This window comes from Balaenoptera physalus (genome assembly GCF_965194825.1).
Source record: "Balaenoptera physalus genome assembly, chromosome: 5".
In the NCBI taxonomy this organism is placed as follows: Eukaryota; Metazoa; Chordata; class Mammalia; order Artiodactyla; family Balaenopteridae; genus Balaenoptera; species Balaenoptera physalus.
In genome coordinates this window covers 116,683,603-116,706,511 of record NC_138884.1, presented here as the reverse complement: position 1 = coordinate 116,706,511, position 22,909 = coordinate 116,683,603, and the positions used below count along the sequence as shown (strand labels likewise).

Below are 22,909 nucleotides of genomic sequence, written 5' to 3'. Positions count from 1 at the left end.
AATCAATAAATAACATGAGTCAGTGTTAACTATTTTTGTATAAGGGACAATTCAGATAAAATTAAAATGTTTCTTGATAACATGCCTTTTATTACACCTTCAAACATTCAAAGTAAAAATCACCTCCTTAAATCCTGAGGAAAGTATATTGCAACCCAGATTGCATTCTTTATTAACTAAAAGGATATTAGTGAGGAGGATGGCACTGTTTGTAGAAATAAAATCCTATAAAAAAAGGAAGGGGCTATTGGAGAAATAGTAACAAGGGGCTTTGTAATCTCTCCTCTTTTATATTTTATATATCATTCAAGAATCTCCTGAGTCCATTTGTATATACCTTCCATTTAATTCTTGAAACAGCCATACTAATAATTTGTCCAAGGTGAAAAATGGCAGAGCTTGTTGTCTTCCTAGATTCTAGCTGGTTACTTGTCAAGATATTTTATTGGGGATATTTTAAAAGTTACTCAGTTTTTTAAATTTACAGAATATATTAAAAGTTACTCAGTTTTTAAAATTTACAGTGCTGGCTTTACTATTTTCTTTCTTTTCTAATATTTCTGTTGATGGTTTTGCTTTGTTGTGGGAATAGAGGATTACTTTAGAAATAGGTTATCAGATTTAACAGGTAAAAATAGAGGACACCCCCTTAAATCTAAATTTCAGATTTTAATGTAAATGTCTCTTGGGACGTACTTATACTAAAAAATAGTTTGCTTGGGACATACTTATACTAAAAAATAATTTGCTGTTTATCTGAAGTTCAAATTTAACTGGGTGTTCTGTGTTTTATCTGGCAACCCTATTTACAGGACTCCCTGTTCTCTCATCACCATTTTCCCAGAATTCCCGAGGAATGTTTCACTTTGGTGTAGTTTTAATGTTAAAAACATTGTGTGTAGCAGGGATCCCCAACCCCCAGGCCACGGACCAGTATCTGTCCATGGCCAGTTAGGAACTGGACCACACAGCAGGAGGTGAGCGGTGGGCGGGTGAGCGAAGCTTCATCTGTATTTACAGCCGCTCCCCATAGCTCGCATTACCGCCTGAGCTCCGCCTCCTGTCAGCATTATGGTGAGTTGTATAATTATTTCATTATATATTACAAAGTAATAATAATAAAATAAAGTGCACAATAAATGTAATGGGCTTGAATCATCCCCAAACCATCCACCCCCTCCCCCCCACCCCAGTCCGTGGAAAGATTGTCTTCCATGAAACCAGTCTCTGGTGCCAAAAAAGGTTGGGGACCTCTGGGGTATAGCATATTTAGTATACACCATGTTTTCTTCAGAGGAGTAGCACTTAAGACTTTTCAGTGTCTGTTTTTTTGCCTTGTTCCTTTTAAATTTAGTTTTGACTTTCTTTAGAGAAACATTTAACTTATAAAGCCTTACCTTTTTCAATTTTTAGCTTACTTAAACATGGGCTGTGAAGAAGAGAGTATAACATAGTTTAGTCTTAAAGATGATAATGCCACCTTTCATCAAACATCATCACTTATGCCAAGAATGAAAACAAATTCCACATTTTGAGTCTGGATAGAAATCAAAATGACCACTTCCGTAATTGCTATGTACCCAGTGTCTGATTACGGGCAGATGTAGCTGAGAAGATAAATAAATAACTAGACAGATCTTTTATCATATATATCCCAGCATATTTCACAAAACCATTGCCAAAATAAATTTGATAATGTACATCCCTTAGATCCACTTGGAGAGCACACATGCGTGTGTGCAGGTGTGTGTGTGCACGTGTGTGTTTCATCTATTAATTATCTCCTTTAGGGATCTGCTAATCACTTATTCCTTCAATTCTGAAAAATTAATTTGACTTTAATGCCCTTCTGTACTACCTTTTTCTGTATCCATTTTAATCTGATTTCTTTGATGAAATTTTAAAAAATCAGACTTAATATGTTTGAGGGGAATGATGCATTTGCTTTCATCTGGGAGGTAAGAAATACGTGGTGGGTAGCATGTTTGTGGAGATAGCATGCTAGTCCCCACTGTGTGGGAAGACTTTGGACTTTATAGAGCCTTTACTGGTCATGGGAGGAGCTGCTGTCTGTGCCTTGCTAAGCTTCCTTACTTGTACAAAAACTGAGTTTTCATGTTCCTGTGGTTTCCTCTCACCACTGTTAGCTTAGTCTTCCATACCTGTCTGAGAAAGAGATTCTACAACATCTTTCAGCAGCCAATTACAGTGTTTATCACCTCACTTAGAGGAAAGTTCTTCCTCATGGTCGTCGTTCTGTGGGTCAAATTTGTTTTTTCTTTTCTTCAGTAAAGGTGAAGGGTAGTGGAATAGCCTTTTATATATACCAGGAGATTATTTAAATTTGTATACTATCATTTGATTTTTTTTTTTTTTAATTCTGGAGAGTGCAATGCTATGGAGCACTTTATATTTATAACTTTGCCTGAAAGAATGTACAAGACCCCAGTTGTCCTAATTTATTTTCATCCAGGTTCTTTTTCAGGGTATCTTAATCACATTTCTGCAGTGCTCTAGCATTCTGCATTAGAAGGTCTCTTGTCTCCTTTTGAGTGAGTGAGTGAGAGACAGAGAGAGAGAGTATGTGTATGTGCTATTATCCACTGAGATCCAAAGACTCAGTAATTGTTGGCTGGGATCATACACTCAAATGTAAAGTATTTGAGAGCTGGTTTTCTTTTTGGTAACTGCTCCTTTTTTATCCTGTTTAATAATAATATTCTCTTTTCCTCTCCAGCACAAATGTGCAGGTATGTGATAGCCCTTTCCATTGCTCTCAAGAGGAAGCAAGATCATTAGTTGAATCGGTAAGGGACAAATGTCCAAGGCATCCTTTATTCTTATAAATGTCATGGGGAAGTCTAGCAGAAATTCTGAAAAATCTAGCAATGAAATGTATCAAGCCTTTTGGGGAGCATAAAGTTTAAAAATAACATTAAAATTATTTTTTTATGCAGGGAATTTAGATTAAAAACCTTAAAACCTTTTAGTTGTATTTCTATTTTCTAAAGTACATTAACCACTTAACTGATTTCATATGATACTATTTTTCACCAATTTATTGTTGTTTTAATGCATTTGCTCTCCTCTATACTGACCTGTTCCAATGAGTTATCCACAATCCAGTGTCTAAATTGTGACTGGCTGCTGGCACAGGTGCATTTTGGCTCTAAAAAAATGAAATAAATACATCTCTTTTCCTTTTTTTTTTTTTTTCCATTTAGTTTGGTTGCCTCACAAGCTTTCCTTCTCTTAACTAAGAAGATATCCTCGGATTTTTACATGTCTTAGTGATAATGCTGCCTGGAGGCAACTGAATTTATTAGCAAAGTAATGCTTGATTTGGAGGCCACTAAATAAGAAAATTCAAATTCAGATAATCAAGTAATGTTGCTGTGTAAAGTGTGTTCAGGAGTGATCTTAGGCTAGAAATCCCATTTATTAATTAAGGGTTTTGGGGTTTTTTTTCTCTTAATTATCAGATAGAAACTAGTGAATTTAGATCTTTACTTAAGGAACAACAAAAATGTTTGCTCACAATGGCTGCTTTGAATTTTTTTCCCATTAATTAATCAGTTATTTAATTATTGCCTGCTACGTGTGGTTAGAATCTTGGTGCTGGGGATGCAGTATTAAAAGACACAAAAACCTCTTTCCTCGTATAGCTGACATTCTAGTTGGGGTGATGGATAATAAATAAATACACAAGTGAAATATATAGTGTTTGTGAATGCGATAAATGCTATGATGAAAAATGAATGAGGGAAGAGGGGATAAAGTGCCAGGAGTGGGATGGGAGTTGTAGTGATTGAAAAGTAGTAGGGGACAGCCCCACTGAGGGGAGAACGGACCTGAGTCAAGATTTGTAGAAGGTAAGGGACTGAGCCAAGTGACTATCTAAAGGAGGAGAATTCCATGCTGCAGCCCAAAGGCCATGAGGCAAGTGGGTACCTGACATGTTCAAGAAATACCCGAGGAGCCACAGTGGCTGGTGGAGTAGAAAGAGTCTAAGGGAGAAAGGAGGAGATGAGATCAGAAATGCGTGGATCTGGGGGTGAAAGTGGAGGCAAATTATTATGAAAGACACTGTAAAATACCCTTAGAGACTATTTTAAGAATTTCGTTTCTTATTCTGAATAAGAAGGAACCATTGAGGGATTTAAGCAAAGGAGTGATATGATCTGACTTAGATTTTAACGAGATCACCCTGGGTGCGTTGGTGAGAACGGGCTAGGGAAGCAAGGGAAGAAGCAGGGGAGCCATGACAGTAAGGCAGGCTACAATATCGGTGTATTTTCTTCAAGTTTTCAATTTTATATCTGTGTCATTAGATTCTGAACTTAGTTCTCATCAATATTTATTATTAATTCTTTAAGAAAAAAATTAAGGAAAACAAATTAAAAACTTTATTCACGTAGTCTCCCACTAATCTCAGATTAAGACTATTTCATTTATTTAGTTTGGGTTTTATAAATGATAGATATAATAGATACTTGTCTTAAAATTAGCTGTAAGAATAAAGTTTCAATCTTACATCTTTTTTAAAAAGTTGTTTCCTAGCATATTAGTAGGAAAAGTCCTCTTGGAAAAAAATAATAATTGGAGAACATGGATATGATCTGGATAGTTTGATTTGGGGAACAAGATTAGAATTCAGAAACATTAACATCCAGCTTTAATTACATGGTTTGGTAGCTTTGTTGTGTTTCATAATAATGAAGAAGGTGCTATACTGATTTTTCACTGAGAAAGCTATGGTAGAAAATCAAAATGCAGAGAAAGCAGTCCCTCGTCATCAGCTCTAGTGGAACTTACTGTATATGGGATTTCACCGTTAAAAATTTGTAAGTCAAAGAATTGCTCTATTAGCAGACTCATTAGTGATTCAGGAGCTCAGATTAGGTAACAATTTCTCCTGAAAATTTTATCAACTTGTAATAATGAAATTCTTTGTAGTCAGAGCATTTTGACTTGGCATTTTATCTCTTCAGAACCACATTGAGATGTTTGAATCAGCATTACTTAGGTATATATTCCCAGATCTCTCTATTTTGCTATATATTGAATGTTGCACTGACTTCAAAGTACTGTCAGCTTTTGTTTGTCCTTTGCTTGCTCAGAATAACTTAAGGCATTAAAGTCATCCATCAAACTTGATCATGTTCAGACCACATCAATCCTGGGCCTGTATGGAAACAAATTATAACCCCAAGGTTTATTAGTGGACTTAGAATAAGTGAACTCATTCTAACAAGTTAATCAACTTAGGTAATATTATCTTAAGACAGATGTGTAGATGTTAAATGAGTCTGGGGACTTACCTGGTAGTCCAGTGGTTAAGACTTTGCCTTCCAGTGCAGTGGGTATGGGTTCGATCCCTGATGGGGGAGCTAAGATCCCACATGCCTCATGGCCAAAAAAACCAAAAAAATAAATAAAACAGAAGCAATATTGTAACAAATTCAATAAAGACTTTAAAAATGGTCCACATCAAAAAAATCTTTAAAAAATAGATAAATAAATGAGCCCGAAGTTATGCTTAAAACAAGGCCAGATAGTAATACAAGTTTTCACTTTCTAGATGTATATTCACAGAATATTCAGAATGATCGTTAACTAGGTGAGATTTTAGGATCAAGTAATTGGCTTTGGTGAACATATACTTTTAAAGTATACAAAGAAAAGAAATGGACTAAACTCTTGAGGGATTAGGAGAACTGTTGCAGGAAGCATATACTGGTGAACATATATTGATCAAAATACAATTAAGTGTAGTAGCATTGAGGCTTCCCCCCAAAATCATTAAGTAGTCACCCAACAATATGTACAGATCAATTAAATTAGGAAAAATAGTGTCACCATAACCAAGAAAAATAAAATAAAAGCCAACACCCTGATGACTATTATTTGGATGCATTTTAGAAACAAAAGAGAAAATATCTACAGAAGTAATTTGTCAGACTTAGGTTAGAGATCTTAAGAAGGATAGCTGATCTGGATCTGAGGAGGATAAGGAGAACTGAAATGGTCAGAAAGGTTATTGGATTTTGTTTATAAATACAGATGTTTGAATTATATACAATCATGAAAGGCATGGCTGTGTCAAAAACAAGGTTTGCTACTTAGATCTGAACACACTAGGGATCCACAGAGACAGTTGGTTACTCTGGGCATCCGGGCTACAGTGTGTGGCCACCGGCAACAGGAGTAACTCTCAGTGGTAGTTCAACCACAGGACCACCCAATTACATTTTTCTGGATAGTGTGTCTTTTTTATAGCCAAAAAGGTAGGACTCTTTCCCAATTTTTGAAGACTGTATGACCAGAAGTTGGAGCTTTATTTCAGGGAACAAGGTTCAGAGCCTTTATAGGGAACAAGGAATGTATGTTTGTGTATGTGTGTGCACACATGAGTGTGCATGTGTGCATACACATGTAGTTTTCCTTTCAGATCTAATATCAATTGATATTTAATGACAATTGATTCTGGGATTTAAGATGCTAGTTTTAGGATCCTTTACTGTATATAAAGTGTTATTTGGAAAATATATTGAGAAGATGGGAACAAAATTTACAAGCTTTATCTAATGTATATAATTAGAGAATACATTGTTTTTTCTAGTACATGTGGACACTTCCAAAAATTGAGTATATGTTAGGCCACAAAGAGTTGGAAAAAAATACCAAAGAGTTGAGGTAATGCAGACCACATTCTCTGTCAACAGTATAACAAAGTTACTAATCAGTTATAAAAATATTAAAAGAAAAAAACCCCAAATCTGTGTTGTTTGGAAACTAAAAATACCTCTCAAGTCATGCCTCAAAAAAATGAATTATGAAAAATTATAAAATATTTAAAATTGAATGACAGCTAAATCACTCTATGTCAAAACTTGCATGATGCAGCAAAAATAGTTTTTGAGAGAAATTAACTGTATACAGCAGAAATGAAGAAAGAAAATTGAGAGGCTGAAAATTCAACTCAATAAGCACTGTTTTTTTCTATCTTTTTACATTATAAGAGAGAAAATTATAAAGAGTAGAGCAAATATTTAATGAAATGGAAAACAAGGAGATAATGAAAAGGATCAATTAAAATAAAAGCTGGATTTTCTTCTTTTAAGGCTAATAATATAGACAAACTTATTACAGGAAAGGCAGTGAAATAGAGAAGCCATAAATAAAAATATCAAAAATTAAAATTAAGACATTATTACAGACACAGGAGATACATAAGTAATCAGAAAGGAATACTCGGGACTTCCCTGGTAGTCCAGTGGTTAAGACTCCATGCTTCCACTACAGGGGGGACAGGTGGCATGGGTTCGATCCCTTTTCAGGAACTAAGATCCCACATGCCACGCAGTGTGGCCAAAAAAAAAAAAAAAAAAGAAAGGAATATTCTAAATTGCTTTTGGCAATACCTTTCTAAACATAGATGAAATGACAATTTTTAAAAAAATATAAATTACAATGTCAAAGCAAGAATAAACAGAAAACCCAAATAGACTTATCAACAGTTTAAAGGAATACTTAATTATGAAAATGACAATTTCTCCCATATTAATTAATGAAGTCAATCTATTTTTAATCAGAATTTCAATAGGGTTTTCACTGAACTTGGTAAGATAATCCTAAAATTTATATGGAATATTAAAGGGCCAGGAATAACCTAGAAAAGACTGACAAATTTAAATAAAGTTTTTTTTCAAGCTGTAAACAATTAAAGATACCACAAAATAAGTCAAAAGATAAGCCATTGATTGGGAGAAGCTACTTGCATATAAGTGACAAAAGGATTAACAACTTATTCAAATCAACAAGAAAAAAATAACCAGTAGGAAAAAAAATGGGCAAAAGTATGAATGGGCAACTCACAAGAGGGAATATTTAAATTGCCAGTAAACATGTGAAAATCTGCTTTATTTCCCCAGTGATCAATGAAATCAAATTAAGACATAGTGCAATTTCATAGTTACCAGATAGGCAAACGTTTACAAGTGTTTTTAAGCAAGTGGAGAAGGGAGACCACTCGTACTTGTTGATATGCTTTATGGGAGTATAAATTAGTACAGCTACCTTGAAGAGCAAGTAAGTGATTTCTAGTATAGTTGAAGATGCTTATAACCCACTATTCTGAAGTTACCTTTCTAGATGTACATTCTATAGAGACACTAATACATACATTTTTATGATCAGACATGGGAGAGTTGGAAACTGGACAAATGTCTATCAATAGAAAACTGGGTAAATAAACTGTAGTATATTTGTACAGTGGAATACTATACCACAGGTAAAATATGTGAATTAGAACTATATGACTCTACATGGATAAAACCTGAAAGTGCAGTGTTGGGTGAAAAAAACATTTGCAGCAGGATATAGTATGCATTGTTGAAGTAAAGTTTAAAACACCCAAAGCAGCACCATATATTTTTTTTTTTTTTTTAGAAATTTCATGTAATGTCTGAAACATTTATATTAACATATTTCCATACATATTTCCATACAAATACAAATATAAGATTTTTAGAAATTTCATGTAATATCTGAAACATTTATATTAACATATTTCCATACAAATAACCCAATGAAAGTTTAGTATTAGTTGTTTTGTTTGTTTTTTTATACTGCAGGTTCTTATTAGGCATCAATTTTATACACATCAGTGTATACATGTCAATCCCAATCGCCCAATTCAGCACACCACCATCCCCACCTCACCGCAGTTTTCCCCCCTTGGTGTCCATATGTCCATTCTCTACATCTGTGTCTCAACTTCTGCCCTGCAAACTGGCTCATCTGTACCATTTTTCTAGGTTCCACATACTTGCATTAATATACGATATTTGTTTTTCTCTTTCTGACTTACTTCACTCTGTATGACAGTCTCTAGATCCATCCACGTCTCAACAAATGACTCAATTTCGTTCCTTTTTATGGCTGAGTAATATTCCATTGTATATATGTACCACCTCTTCTTTATCCATTCGCCTGTTGATGGGCATTTAGGTTGCTTCCATGACCTGGCTATTGTAAATAGTGCTGCAATGAACATTCGGGTGCATGTGTCTTTTTGAATTACGGTTTTCTCTGGGTATATGCCCAGTAGTGGGATTGCTGGGTCATATGGTAATTCTATTTTTAGTTTTTTAAGGAACCTCCATATTGTTCTCCATAGTGGCTGTATCAATTTACATTCCCACCAACAGTGCAAGAGGGTTCCCTTTTCTCCACACCCTCTCCAGCATTTGTTGTTTGTAGATTTTCTGATGATGCCCATTCTAACAGGAGTGAGGTGATACCTCATTGTAGTTTTGATTTGCATTTCTCTAATAATTAGTGATGTTGAGCATCTTTTCATGTGCCTCATGGCCGTCTGTATGTCTTCTTTGGAGAAATGTCTATTTAGGTCTTCTGCCCATTTTTGGATTGGGGTGTTTGTTTCTTTGATATTGAGCTGAATGAGCTGTTTATATATTTTGGAGATTAATCCTTTGTCCGTTGATTCATTTGCAAATATTTTCTCCCATTCTGAGGGTTGTCTTTTCGTCTTGTTTATGGTTTCCTTTGCTGTGCAAAAGCTTTGAAGTTTCATTAGGTCCCACTTGTTTATTTTTGTTTTTATTTCCATTACTCTAGGAGGTGGATCAAAAAAGATCTTGCTGTGATTTATGTCAAAGAGTGTTCTTCCTATGTTTTCCTCTAAGAGTTTTATAGTGTCCAGTCTTATATTTAGGTCTCTAATCCATTTTGAGTTTATTTTTGTGTATGGTGTTAGGGAGTATTCTAATTTCATTCTTTTACATGTAGCTGTCCAGTTTTCCCAGCACCACTTATTGAAGAGACTGTCTTTTCTCCATTGTATATCTTTGCCTCCTTTGTCATAGATTAGTTGACCATAGGTGCGTGGGTTAATCTCTGGGCTTTCTATCTTGTTCCATTGATCTATGTTTCTGTTTTTGTGCCAGTACCATGTTGTCTTGATTACTGTAGCTTTGTAGCATAGTCTGAAGTCAGGGAGTCTGATTCCTCCAGCTCCATTTTTTTGCCTCAAGACTGCTTTGGCTATTCGGGGTCTTTTGTGTCTCCATACAAATTTTAAGATGATTTGTTCTAGCTCCGTAAAAAATGCCATTGGTAATTTGATAGGGATTGCATTGAATCTGTAGATTGCTTTGGGTAGTATACTCATTTTCACAATGTTGATTCTTCCAATCCAAGAACATGGTATATCTCTCCATCTGTTGGTATCATCTTTAATTTCTTTCATCAGTGTCTTATAGTTTTCTGCATACAGGTCTTTTGTCTCCCTAGGTAGGTTTATTCCTAGGTATTTTATTCTTTTTGTTGCAATGGTAAATGGGAGTGTTTCCATAATTTCTCTTTCAGATTTTTCATCATTAGTGTATAGGAATGCAAGAGATTTCTGTGCATTAATTTTGTATCCTGCAACTTTACCATATTCATTAATTAGCTCTAGCAGTTTTCTGGTGGCAGTTTTAGGATTCTCTATGTATAGTATCATGTCATCCGCAAACAGTGACAGTTTTACTTCCTCTTTTCCAATTTGTATTCCTTTTATTTCTTTTTCTTCTCTGATTGCCGTGGCTAGAACTTCCAGAACTATGTTGAATAATAGTGGTGAGAGTGGACATCCTTGTCTCGTTCCTGATCTTAGAGGAAATGCTTTCAGTTTTTCACCATTGAGAATGATGTTTGCTGTGGGTTTGTCATATATGGCCTTTATTATGTTGAGGTAGGTTCCCTCTATGCCCACTTTCTGGAGAGTTTTTATCAGAAATGGGTGTTGAATTTTGTCAAAAGCTTTTTCTGCATCTATTGAGATGATCATATGGTTTTTATTCTTCAATTTGTTAATATGGTGTATCACATTGATTGATTTGCGTATATTGAAGAATCCTTACATCCCTGGGATAAATCCCACTTGATCGTGGTGTATGATCCTTTTAATGTGTTGTTGGATTCTGTTTGCTAGTATTTTGTTGAGGATTTTTGCATCTATATTCATCAGTGATATTGGTCTGTAATTTTCTTTTTTTGTAGTGTCTTTGTCTGGTTTTGGTATCAGGGTGATGGTGGCCTCATAGAATGAGTTTGGGAGTGTTCCTTCCTCTGCAATTTTTTGGAAGAGTTTGAGAAGGATGGGTGTTAGCTCTTCTCTAAATGTTTGATAGAATTCACCTGTGAAGCCATCTGGTCCTGGACTTTTGTTTGTTGGAAGATTTTTCATCACAGTTTCAATTTCATTACTTGTGATTGGTCTGTTCATATTTTCTGTTTCTTCCTGATTCAGTCTTGGAAGGTTATACCTTTCTAAGAATTTGTCCATTTCTTCCAGGTTGTCCATTTTATTGGCATAAAGTTGCTTATAGTAGTCTCTTAGGATGTTTTGTATTTCTGCGGTGTCTGTTGTAACTTCTCCTTTTTCATTTCTGATTTTATTGATTTGAGTCCTCTCCCTCTTTTTCTTGATGAGTCTGGCTAATGGCTTATCAATTTTGTTTATCTTCTCAAAGAACCAACTTTTAGTTTTATTGATCTTTGCTATTGTTTTCTTTGTTTCTATTTCATTTATTTCTGCTCTGATCTTTATGATTTCTTTCCTTCTGCTAACTTTGGGTTTTGTTTGTTCTTCTTTCTCTAGTTTCTTTAGGTGTAAGGTTAGATTGTTTACTTGAGATTTTTCTTGTTTCTTTAGGTAGGCTTGTATAGCTATAAACTTCCCTCTTAGAACCGCTTTTGCTGCATCCCATAGGTTTTGGGTCGTCGTGTTTTCATTGTCATTTGTCTCTAGGTATTTTTTTATTTCCTCTTTGATTTCTTCAGTGATCTCTTGGTTATTTAGTAACGTATTGTTTAGCCTCCATGTGTTTGTCTTTTTTACGTTTTTTTCCCTGTAATTGATTTCTAATCTCATAGCGTTGTGGTCAGAAAAGATGCTTGGTATGATTTCAATTTTCTTAAATTTACTGAGGCTTGATTTGTGACCCAAGATGTGATCTATCCTGGAGAATGTTCCGTGCGCACTTGAGAAGAACGTGTAATCTGCTGTTTTTGGATGGAATGTCCTATATATATCAATTAAATCTATCTGGTCTATTGTGTCATTTAAAGCTTCTGTTTCCTTATTTATTTTCATTTTGGATGATCTGTCCATTGGTGTAAGTGAAGTGTTAAAGTCCCCCACTATTATTGTGTTACTGTCGATTTCCTCTTTTATAGCTGTTAGCAGTTGCCTTATGTATTGAGGTGCTCCTATGTTGGGTGCATATATATTTATAATTGTTATATCTTCTTCTTGGATTGAGCCCTGGATCATTATGTAGTGTCCTTCCTTGTCTCTTGTAACATTCTTTATTTTAAAGTCTATTTTATCTGATATGAGTATAGCTACTCCAGCTTTCTTTTGATTTCCATTTGCATGGAATATCTTTTTCCATCCCCTCACTTTCAGTCTGTATGTGTCCCTAGGTCTAAAGTGGGTCTCTTGTAGACAGCATATATATGGGTCTTGTTTTTGTATCCATTCAGCCAGTCTATGTCTTTTGGTTGGGGCGTTTAATCCATTCACGTTTAAGGTAATTATTGATATGTATGTTCCTATTACCATTTTCTTAATTGTTTTGGGTTTGTTTTTGTAGGTCCTTTTCTTCTCTTGTGTTTCCCACTTAGAGAAGTTCCTTTAGCATTTGTTGTAGAGCTGGTTTGGTGGTGCTGAATTCTCTTAGCTTTTGCTTGTCTGTAAAGCTTTTGATTTCTCCATCAAATCTAAATGTGATCCTTGCCGGGTAGAGTAATCTTGGTTGTAGGTTCTTCCCTTTCATCACATTAAGTATATCATGCCACTCCCTTCTGGCTTGCAGAGTTTCTGCTGAGAAATCAGCTGTTAACCTTATGGGAGTTCCCTTGTATGTTATTTGTCGTTTTTCCCGTGCTGCTTTCAATAATTTTTCTTTGTCTTTAATTTTTGCCACTTTGATTACTATGTGTCTCGGCGTGTTTCTCCTTGGGTTTATTCTGTATGGGACTCTCTGCGCTTCCTGGACTTGGGTGGCTATTTCCTTTCCCATGTTAGGGAAGTTTTCGACTATAATCTCTTCAAATATTTTCCCTGGTCCTTTCTCTCTCTCTTCTCCTTCTGGGACCCCTATAATGCGAATGTTGTTGCGTTTAATGTTGTCCCAGAGGTCTCTTAGGCTGTCTTCATTTCTTTTCATTCTTTTTTCTTTAGTCTGTTCCGCAGCAGTGAATTCCACCATTCTGTCTTCCAGGTCACTTATCCGTTCTTCTGCCTCAGTTATTCTGCTATTGATTCCTTCTAGTGTAGTTTTCATTTCAGTTATTGTATTGGTCATCTCTGTTTGTTTGTTCTTTAATTCTTCTAGGTCTTTGTTAATCATTTCTTGCATCTTCTCAATCTTTGCCTCCATTCTTATTCCGAGGTCCTGGATCATCTTCACTATCATTATTCTGAATTCTTTTTCTGGAAGGTTGCCTATCTCTACTTCATTTAGTTGTTTTTCTGGGGTTTTTTCTTGTTCCTTCATCTGGTACATAGCCCTCTGCCTTTTCATCTTGTCTATCTTTCTGTAACTGTGGTTTTTGGTCCACAGGCTGCAGGATTGTAGTTTTTCTTGCTTCTGTTGTCTGCCCTCTGGTGGTTGAGGCTATCTAAGAGGCTTGATGGGAGGCTCTGGTGGTGGGTAGAGCTGACTGTTGCTGTGGCGGTCAGAGCTCAGTAAAGCCTTAATCCACTTGACTGTTGATGGGTGGGGCTGGGTTCCCTCCCTGTTGCTGTGGCGTCAGAGCTCAGTAAAACCTTAATCCACTTGACTGTTGATGGGTGGGGCTGGGTTCCCTCCCTGTTGGTTGTTTTGCCTGAGGCAACCCAACACTGGAGCCTACCCGTGCTCTTTGGTGGGGTTAATGGCAGACTCTGGGAGGGCTCACGCCAAGGAGAACTTCCCAGAACCTCGGCTGCCAGTGTCCTTATCCCCACGGTGAAACAGAGCCACCACTCGCCTCTGCAGGAGACCCCCCAACACCAGCAGGTAGGTCTGGTTCAGTCTCCCCCAGGGTCACTGCTCCTTCCCCTGGGTCCCGATGCACACATTACTTTGTGTGTGCCCTCCAAGAGTGGGGTCTCTGTTTCCCCCAGTCCTGTCAAAGTCCTGCAATCAATTCCCACTAGGCTTCAAAGTCTGATTCTCTAGGAATTCCTCTTCCTGTAGCCGGACCCCCAGGTTGGGAAGCCTGACGTGGGGCTCAGAACCTTCACTCCAGTGGGTGGACTTCTGTGGTATAAGTGTTCGCCAGTCTGTGAGTCACCCACCCAGCAGTTATGGGATTTGATTTTACTCTGATTGCGCCCCTCCTACCGTCTCACTGTGGCTTCTCCTCTGTCCTTGGACGTGGGGTATCCTCCTTGGTGAAGTCCAGGGTCTTCCTGTCAATGATTGTCCAGCAGCCAGTTTTGATTCTGGTGCTCTCGCAAGAGGGAGTGAGAGCACGTCCTTCTACTCCGCCATCTTGGTTAATCTCCTCAGCACCATATATTTTTAATGAATACAAACAGATACGTTGCTCACATTTTAGAAACATAAATAAGAACAATAAACACCAGTTTCAGCATAGTGGTTAGGAGAAGTTACTTCTGAGAGGGAATAAAAATAAATAAGGTCTTTATTTTTGATGAGTCGGGAGAAAAAGAGACTTCAGTTGTAACTTTTCTGAAATAACCATGTTAACTCTAAAAAAATCTAGAGAGTAGATATTTGTTATAATGGTCTCTTCATTTTCTGTGTGTTTGAAGTATTGATATTTCATAATTAAGGGAATTTGTATGCCCAGAAAAACAACACAGAAAATTAATGAAACCAAAAATTGACTCTTTGAGACCAGCAAAACTGATAAACCCTTTAGCCAGAATGTTCAGGAAAGAAAAGAGAGAAGACAAATCTTTAATGTCAGGAATGAGACAAGTGGCATCACTACTGATTTAGGAGCTATTAGGAGAACAATAGAGAAATATTGTGAAAAAACTTTATACCGGTTAATTTCACAAGTTGGATGAAATGGGCAGATTCCTTGAAATACATAAACTACCAAAACTCACTGAAGAAGAAATAGGCATAAACAACTTAAATTTGCACTTAAAAACCTTTCTGTAAATACAACTCTACAACTCTAGACCTTGGATCCCACTGCTTTTATTAAGCATTGTACTGAAGCTTCTAGCCAGTGCAGGAAGGCATTAAAAAGAAGGAAAAGGCATCCAGGTTATAAAGGAAGATGGCATGAGTGTCTATATTAAATATTCCATAAAATCTAAAGCCACTAGAATAAGTGATTTTAGCAAGGTTGCAAGATATAAGCTCAATATACAATAATCAATTGTATTTTTATATATTAGGAACAAAACTTAACGAAAAATAAATACATTATTTATAATTGCTTCAAAAATATGAAACACAGGAATAAATCTGGAAAAAAAATGTGAAGAACCTGTACCCTGAAAACTGTAAAACATTGCCCATAGATATCAGAGAACTAAATAAATGGGAAGATGTATCATGTTCGTGGGTAGGAAGACTCAATATTGTTATGATGTCAATTCTCAAATTGATCTATAGATTTAATGCAGTATCAATCAGATTGTAATACACTTTTTTTGTAGAAATTAACAAACTCATGTATGTGAATACTAAGGACCTAGAATAGACTCAACAACTGTGTAAAGAACAAAGTTGGAATACCAACTCTTCCTGATTTCCAGACATTTTATACAACTACAGTAATCAAAAGAGTATAGTAATGGTGTAAAACTAGAGAAAGATCAGTTAAAACAAATCCAGAAATAGACCTACATATATGTGGACAACTGATTTTCAAAGTAATAAGTTTTCAACAAATAGTGCCTGAACAGTTGGTTATCCCGTACGGGAGCAGTTAACATCAGTTTATACTGTGGCCACCTCTTTCATCCCTAAACTTTACCAGAAATCTCATAAACGCATGTTGGCGTTTACGTAACCAGGCGAAGGACTTTAGGTGAATCCATCATCAAAAGCGTCTGATGTGAGTCTGAGGCATTGTTATCGCTAAAAGCAATAGCACTTAAAAAAATTCACACCAAAGCCATATTAACATTTTTTTAGAGGCCCACAACAAAGATAATCAATAAAGCAGCTAGTTTAGAAGTGCACACTTTGGGGTTCTGTGCTCTAATGGGAAACTGCCAACTAATGAATATTTTTAAATAGTTTCAAATATGAAAAGTAATGACCAGAAGAATAATGTTACAGTTCATTATAGTTGTTGGATAGGACTTTTAACAGCATGCTTCTCAGATCGTTTCCTTTGGGCATGTACTTCATCTCTGCTTAAAGCTATTGATGACAACAGCAACAGTTTCCTTGCACATCTCAGAACAAGATGACAATCCTTGGCTTCTGGTTTTTGAAATCAAGCCAACTCAAAACTAAGTTCTGAAGTCACTCTGGCTGGGATGCCCTCTTATCACCAGGGTTGCTTGGACCTCTTGGACTGCCTAGGCAAAAGACCCTTCCTTCTGTGGGCACTCACTTTACATCTGCATCACAGAGGACTGTGTTTCCCTTTAGAGTGGAACCTTTCTGTGGATGTGATTTTTCTAATGAGGTCATGCTACAGTATTTATGCCATACAGATTTGTTTTATTTGTGACTCTGAAAATGAACATCTTTGTGGCAGTTTACTATTAAAAAATTTAAATAATGTATTTTCTTGATAAATCAGGATCTGATTCTAGTATATCTCCCTCTTCCTTTCCCTTTCTTTCCTCTTAAAAGCTTCGCTGCATTACCACTGAAAGATGGACAAAGGAGATGAAAGTAAAATAATTTTTTTCAGCTACTAGCCAATTGTATACATTCTTGAAAGGAAGAGGAAGTAGATTAAACTAACATAAACCTAAAATGCTCTTACAGGGACTTCCCTGGTAGTCCAGTGGTTAAGACTCTGCACTCCCAGAGCAGGGGGCCCGGGTTCGATCCCTAGTTGGGGAACTAGATCCCACGTGCCACAACGAAGACCGGGCGCAGCCAAATATTAAAAAAAAATACTCTTACATTTTGTTTATGGATAACTAAGAATTGGTCAAGTTTTGTTGATTTATAAAGCAGAAATCAGAAAAGAAATGTGAAAATAAAATGAATATAGATGAGGGAGATTAAGAGGTACAAACTTCCAGTTACAAAATAAGTGAATCATGGAAATGAAGTGTACATCAAGAGGAATATAGTCATAATACTGTAAAATCTTTGTATGGTGACAGATGGTAACTAGATTAATCGTGGTGATTATTTTGTAATGCATAGAAATACCGAATCACTATATTGTGCGCCAGGAACTAACATAGTGTGGTAGGTCATTTATACTGCAACAAACAAACACACTCAGAAAAAAAGATCAGATTTGCTGTTACCAGAGTGGGGGGTGGGGGGAGGAAGAATTGAATGAAGGCAGTCAAAAGGTGCAAACTCCCAGTCATAAGATAAGTAACTACTAGAGATACACGGTAGAGTAGGATAAATAGCATTCATGCCACTGTATGTTACACGTGAGAGTTGTTAAGAGAGTAAAGCCTGAGTGCTCATCACAAGGAAAAATGTGTTTTCTGTTTCTTTAATTTTGTATCTATATGAGATTATGGCTGTTCACTAAACATATTGTGGTCATCATTTCATGATGTAAGTTAAATCATTATGCTGTACACCTTAAACTTATACAGTGCTGTATGTCAATTATATCTCAGTAAAACTGGAAGAAGAAAAAAAAATGAATATAGAGTAACTGCATTATGAACCGTGGAAACATAATGCAGGGAGAGAATACCCAAGGTAATTTAATTCAACTAAAACCCTACTGCACCTGAATGAAAAATCAGGAACTTTTTTCTCTTTAATTTTGAATCCTTATAATAAAGTAAAAGAACATCAATCCTCATATCATGTAGTAAAGCAAGCTTTTATGTTGGTTGAGTGTGTCATGTTTGTTAATTAATTTGAACAAATGTAACCTGCAGGTGAAAATGCCTATAGGGACCTGGTGGGGTTATCTGAAGGAGTACAAAACAGTTGTTTAATAGTTCATATTCATTTAAAATACAGTTTACACATGAGTAGGGACAGAAAAGAGTAAGCCTTCTTTGGTTGATAAAAGAGGAATACTTTGGTAATGAGAACATTAAATTTGTTTGAAAGAAATTAAAGATATGACTATTCATGAGAAGTATTTTTGGAGTGGGAGAGGAGAGGAGATAGCATTTTTAGAATGAGAGTATAAAGTAATACAATTTCCTGGAGAATTTATCTTAGATGAGTAGAGGGTACCCACATTCATCCCCTACTGAGAAATTAGGAGAAGTAAGTAACTGAAAATCCTTCTGTTTCTTACAAGGAAAATGTAATGATGGTGACTTCTGAGAGTGAGGGTTGGAATTAGGTCACTTTAAAATGCTGCTCTGTGCGTTTCTTTGTTCTTCCATTTTCTGTAAGCAAGTGTAATGTTTAAGAATCAGGAAGTCATTGACAGTAGATGAAGAGTTAAATAGCTGATGTGTATCATGAACCCATTGTTGTTTTCAAATTTAAATGCTGGTCTCTTTTGACATATGTTAATATGGAAAAATGTAAAACAAAAAAAAAACAAAAAAAAACAAAACTTTCAGACTTTCATAGTTATTTTATCTCTGTTAGATTTACCTGTGATGTTTGTTTTCTTTTATATGAGGCTTTATACAGTCTGAATATATTCTACCAACCAAGAAATACATTTCAGGAATAAAGAAATAAAACATTCTGGGAATTATTTTTAAAATAAAATGTAATGATAAATGTTTTAGCTAGAGTAGTTTGTCCATTTCTTTTCTGTAATGCTTTTTAGGTTAATGAGAAGCTGCTCGATTATTCTATTTCATATATCATACATTTTCTTCCCCTGAAATGTTTGACAGCTCCAGCAAGAAGCAGCTGCTAATTTTAAGCAGGAAATCTAAACAGCTACCTTTCCAACAAACTCTGTAATAGGCGTCCTGCACAATTTAAAGAGCATAAGAATTTCAAAGAATAAGCAAGTTATTCTGTTTTATAGTCTATTTAGAAAAACAGAGCCATCAAATCACAAAGGCCTAATTTCAATTTTTATGTTGTAGTGTTACTTTCACACCCAGAATTATTTAAGTTCTGCCATCCTCAAAACCAACCATGGTTAAGCATTTTCCCTGTGCTGGGAAGCCGAATAGAATTTTCTTTCTTTTTTTTTTTTGAAGTACTTGGAAAAATCTCACGGATGTTTTACATAAAATTTGCACAGAGGTCTTCTTTATTTACATTGTTACATCATCATGTTGTATGATAGAAAATAAAACAAAGCATATTTGATTAAACTTTTTCTCAAAGAGTAGAAGGAAAAATAACTTTAACCCATTTATGATTCAGGGGAATGTATTAGCCAGCGTTTTTCAGGGAAACAATCAATAGGAGATACATATGAAGAGATTGTTAAGGCTTGGTGATTCCAAAATCTGCAGAAGGGGATGGCCGGCTGGAGACCCAGGAAAGCCAGGGATTCAGATGAAGTCCAAAGGCAGTCTGCTGGAGAACTCCCTCATGCTTGGGGAGGCTGGTCTTTTTGTCTGTTCAGGCCTTCAACTGATTGAATGGGGCCCACTCACATTATGGTGGGCAATCTACCTTACCCCGAGTTCAGCAATTTAAAAGTTAATCTCAACCAAAACCAACCTCCAAGTTGGCACATTAACTATCATAGAGAATCTTTTAATATTGCTGAAATTTATATTTTTCTGCTGAGATGTTCTTCAAGACTGTCCTTAGACCTAAGGAGGGGCCCTGCTTTGGGTCCTTCTTTTTAGAGGGTCCTGCTTTGGCCCTCATCCAATCACGTCCCTCCTCACAGGGCAAGACCGAGGGACCAAAGTTGTGCATTCACCAGGAGCCCAAGCCCCCATTCTAGACCACCTTTTAGTTACTCAAGTCCCTGGAATTCCTTACCCAGCTAGCTGCAAGCCTGTTTCCAGGGCCTACATGGGCATCTCCCCAAGTGCACGCTCATGACTGTGCGGGCTCTGCTCACCATTACTTCTACAGGGGCCTGTGGGTGGCTGTTAGGAGGCAGGGGACGCCTAGATATGTGAGCTACCCTTGTGCAGGTGAGGCCCTCAACACAGCATGGAGCCTGGGGTAGCAGAAGCGGGGCGGGATGAGGGCCATGTGCCTCTTCTCATTACTCTGCCATGTTCAGGCAGTCTCTAAGGTGTCCAGAATGCTAAACGAGAGCTTCCAAGTCAGTGCAAAGGTATATTTATCAAGACAGTAGGATGCAACAGTTTTTATAGTCACTTTGTTACCTTGATTTATAACCTTTAAATACTCAGGTGTATGATATATGGGTCTCCATTTGTACATTTGCCCCAGACCTCAAATATCAGAGGCAGATCTTTCCTACTAAGGCTGAGCAAATTCAGAGAATTAGAAGTTGATTATTAAATTTGAAATCTGAAAAGTGTGTTATAAAATCAGGGTGGTGGTTATACCTCAGGGAGAAGAGGTCATGACTGGGGAAGTGCCTGGCATGTTCCATTTCTCGACTTGGGTGTTGGTTACATAGATGCTTATTCTGGTTACTCTTGGGCTTTGTGCATTCTTCTCTGTGGAGAATGGATCTCTCTTTAAATTTTTTTTTAAACCTTTAAAAATGTATTATTCTTAATTAGGAAAAAATCTTATATCTCAGAAAGACTTTTCAATCTTGTCTACCACAGGTTATGTCTGTTCTAGGAATCTTGGCCCAGTCATCAAAATAGAAAAATTAATTTAAACACTTTAGAAGACAGCTAAATACATTATATAATGTGTCTCTGTGTGTGTGTACCTACGTACACATGTGTGCATGTATCTATTAACGTGTGTCTTGGATTTTTGTTCTCAAGGCCTCAGCCAAAGAAGCAACTGAAAGAAAATCCCTCTCCTCTCTTCACATTCTCAGTAGTTCCCATGGGTTAATGACAGAAAATTTTTTCAAGAATGCTTTTTTTTCTTATTTGACTCTTAAGTCTGTGGTTTGTTTATCTGAAAGAACAGGCAATAACAATAAAAGGCAAAGAGGAGTATTCACTTTGTTCTATAATTTCATGTTAAAAAAAAAAACATTCTGGATATAGTTTCTACATCTAAATGTTCGTTATAACAGAGACTCTGTTCTTATCTTTCAGGTGTCATTTTCACTGAATAAAGGAAGTAATGAAGAAGGTATGGTATATGCTGGTTCTTGAGGAACTAGATATGTAAATTTATTCATTTACAGTAGTGGAGACCCCAAAAACTACAATAGATTAATTTAAAAATTATATAAACAAAGTAAAATACTTTTTTAGTCATTAAAATTTTCAGATGAAATCAATTATTTCCTAATTTCAGAAAATAAGGAACACGTTTATTACTTTTAGGCTAGAAAGTAGTTTGATTGTGCAGTGACTTTGTTGGTGACGTACTGAGGTTCCAGCTAGTTCTGATAAATTTTAAGCCTCCAAATGTCTGCATTTGGGAGACTTTATTTATTATCTATCATCATTTTAATGAATCACTCATTTTAACTAAAGATCTTAAAATCAAAATTTATAGTAGGATTAAAAATAGCATTTTTTTAAATTACCATTATTTGAAGCTGTTTTGAGAAACAAGTAAAAATGTTCTGTAGTAAAAATTTCAAAATACAAGCATGTGCATGTATCATTTGCCTTTTAAAATATTGCAAGGCTTTTTTGCCTTTTTGTTTTAATATGAAACCTTAGAATAATATTCAACTCGCAAGTTTGGAGGAAAAATGATAACTATTTACTATGAATCGAGTTGTAAGATGTTTAGAAAGGAGCAAATGCATAGACATGATTTCGTGGGAAAGCAAACTATATTCCTTATATGGGAAACTAACAGATTGTTTCTTTGCAATACTATCCCATTTTGGGTATTTGACAGACGGTCAGATTTTACAGTACAGGGTTTTCCTAGACCTTTCATGCCATAGCTAGGACACTAGCTTCAGTACTATTCAATAAAGACTAAAGTGACCCAGTAAGATGTAGGAAATAAAGTGGGAAGGCTCTAGAATGTAAGGCCTTAGCCAAATGAGAGAACTTAGGACGAGAGTTTAAAGGTGAGTGGCTTTAAATATAGAAGTGTGTCATACTAAGTTCTGATTGTTTTTATCTGCCTAAATCTTTCCGAAAGGTCTAAATTAAATTTGTCTTATCCTCCTTTCCTCCCCCCCTCCCTCTCCACCCCTTCCCTAACACCCTGCTTCCCCCATTTTTAAACACAGATCAAGTATGGCACTTCCTTGGCAAGTGATGAGAACATTTGAAGTTCTGCCATCAGGATTCCAGTCTCTAAAAACTCCAAGACTCCATCTCCACCAAGTGCTAGAAACAAGCAGATCTATGAGAATCTGCTAACTTCCTGTTGAAACTTCTTTTTTTTTTTTTTCAAACTTTTTGAGATATGCAAAGTGTAAATAAACATTGAAATTTTTGAATTAGTTTCCTTTGGATATTTATTGATGTGAAAAGATGTTGAATTTCATAGCAAAAATTTAGAAGCATTGAGTTTCACCAGTTCCAATTTGCATGCCTGACGGAACCCAATGATTTTATTAACTTTTATTTCTGTGAGTTAATATAAAAATGATAAATTTAGTAAGTTAATACGATTTTTGTAGATATTATTGCTCTCATTTTCGTACCATATTATGTTTTTTGAGTCCATTGCTGGTGGAGACTTCATTTAGCCAACCTTTGTCCTCTTAATAGTCCTGTGTAAATGTGTTTACA

The 22,909-nt window shown here is 36.0% G+C and overlaps 1 protein-coding gene across 7 annotated transcripts in view; it reads left to right on the top strand.

The window, feature by feature from the left end:
• PPA2 (inorganic pyrophosphatase 2) overlaps nt 1-22,614 on the top strand; it is an 89,837-nt gene extending 67,223 nt beyond the window's left edge. For 6 of the 7 annotated variants that reach the window (XM_082462939.1, XM_082462937.1, XM_082462935.1 and 3 more), the window contains 3 exons: nt 2,738-2,807; nt 21,296-21,332; nt 22,402-22,614. In XM_082462939.1, coding sequence (XP_082319065.1) covers nt 2,738-2,807; nt 21,296-21,332; nt 22,402-22,430 — 136 coding nt within the window. In that variant the 3' untranslated portion in view covers nt 22,431-22,614. Of the gene's footprint in view, nt 1-2,737; nt 2,808-19,502; nt 19,745-21,295; nt 21,333-22,401 lie in introns of all 7 variants that reach the window. The other variant, XR_014263923.1, reaches the window with a different exon arrangement.
• The last annotated feature ends 295 nt before the right edge of the window (nt 22,615-22,909 follow it).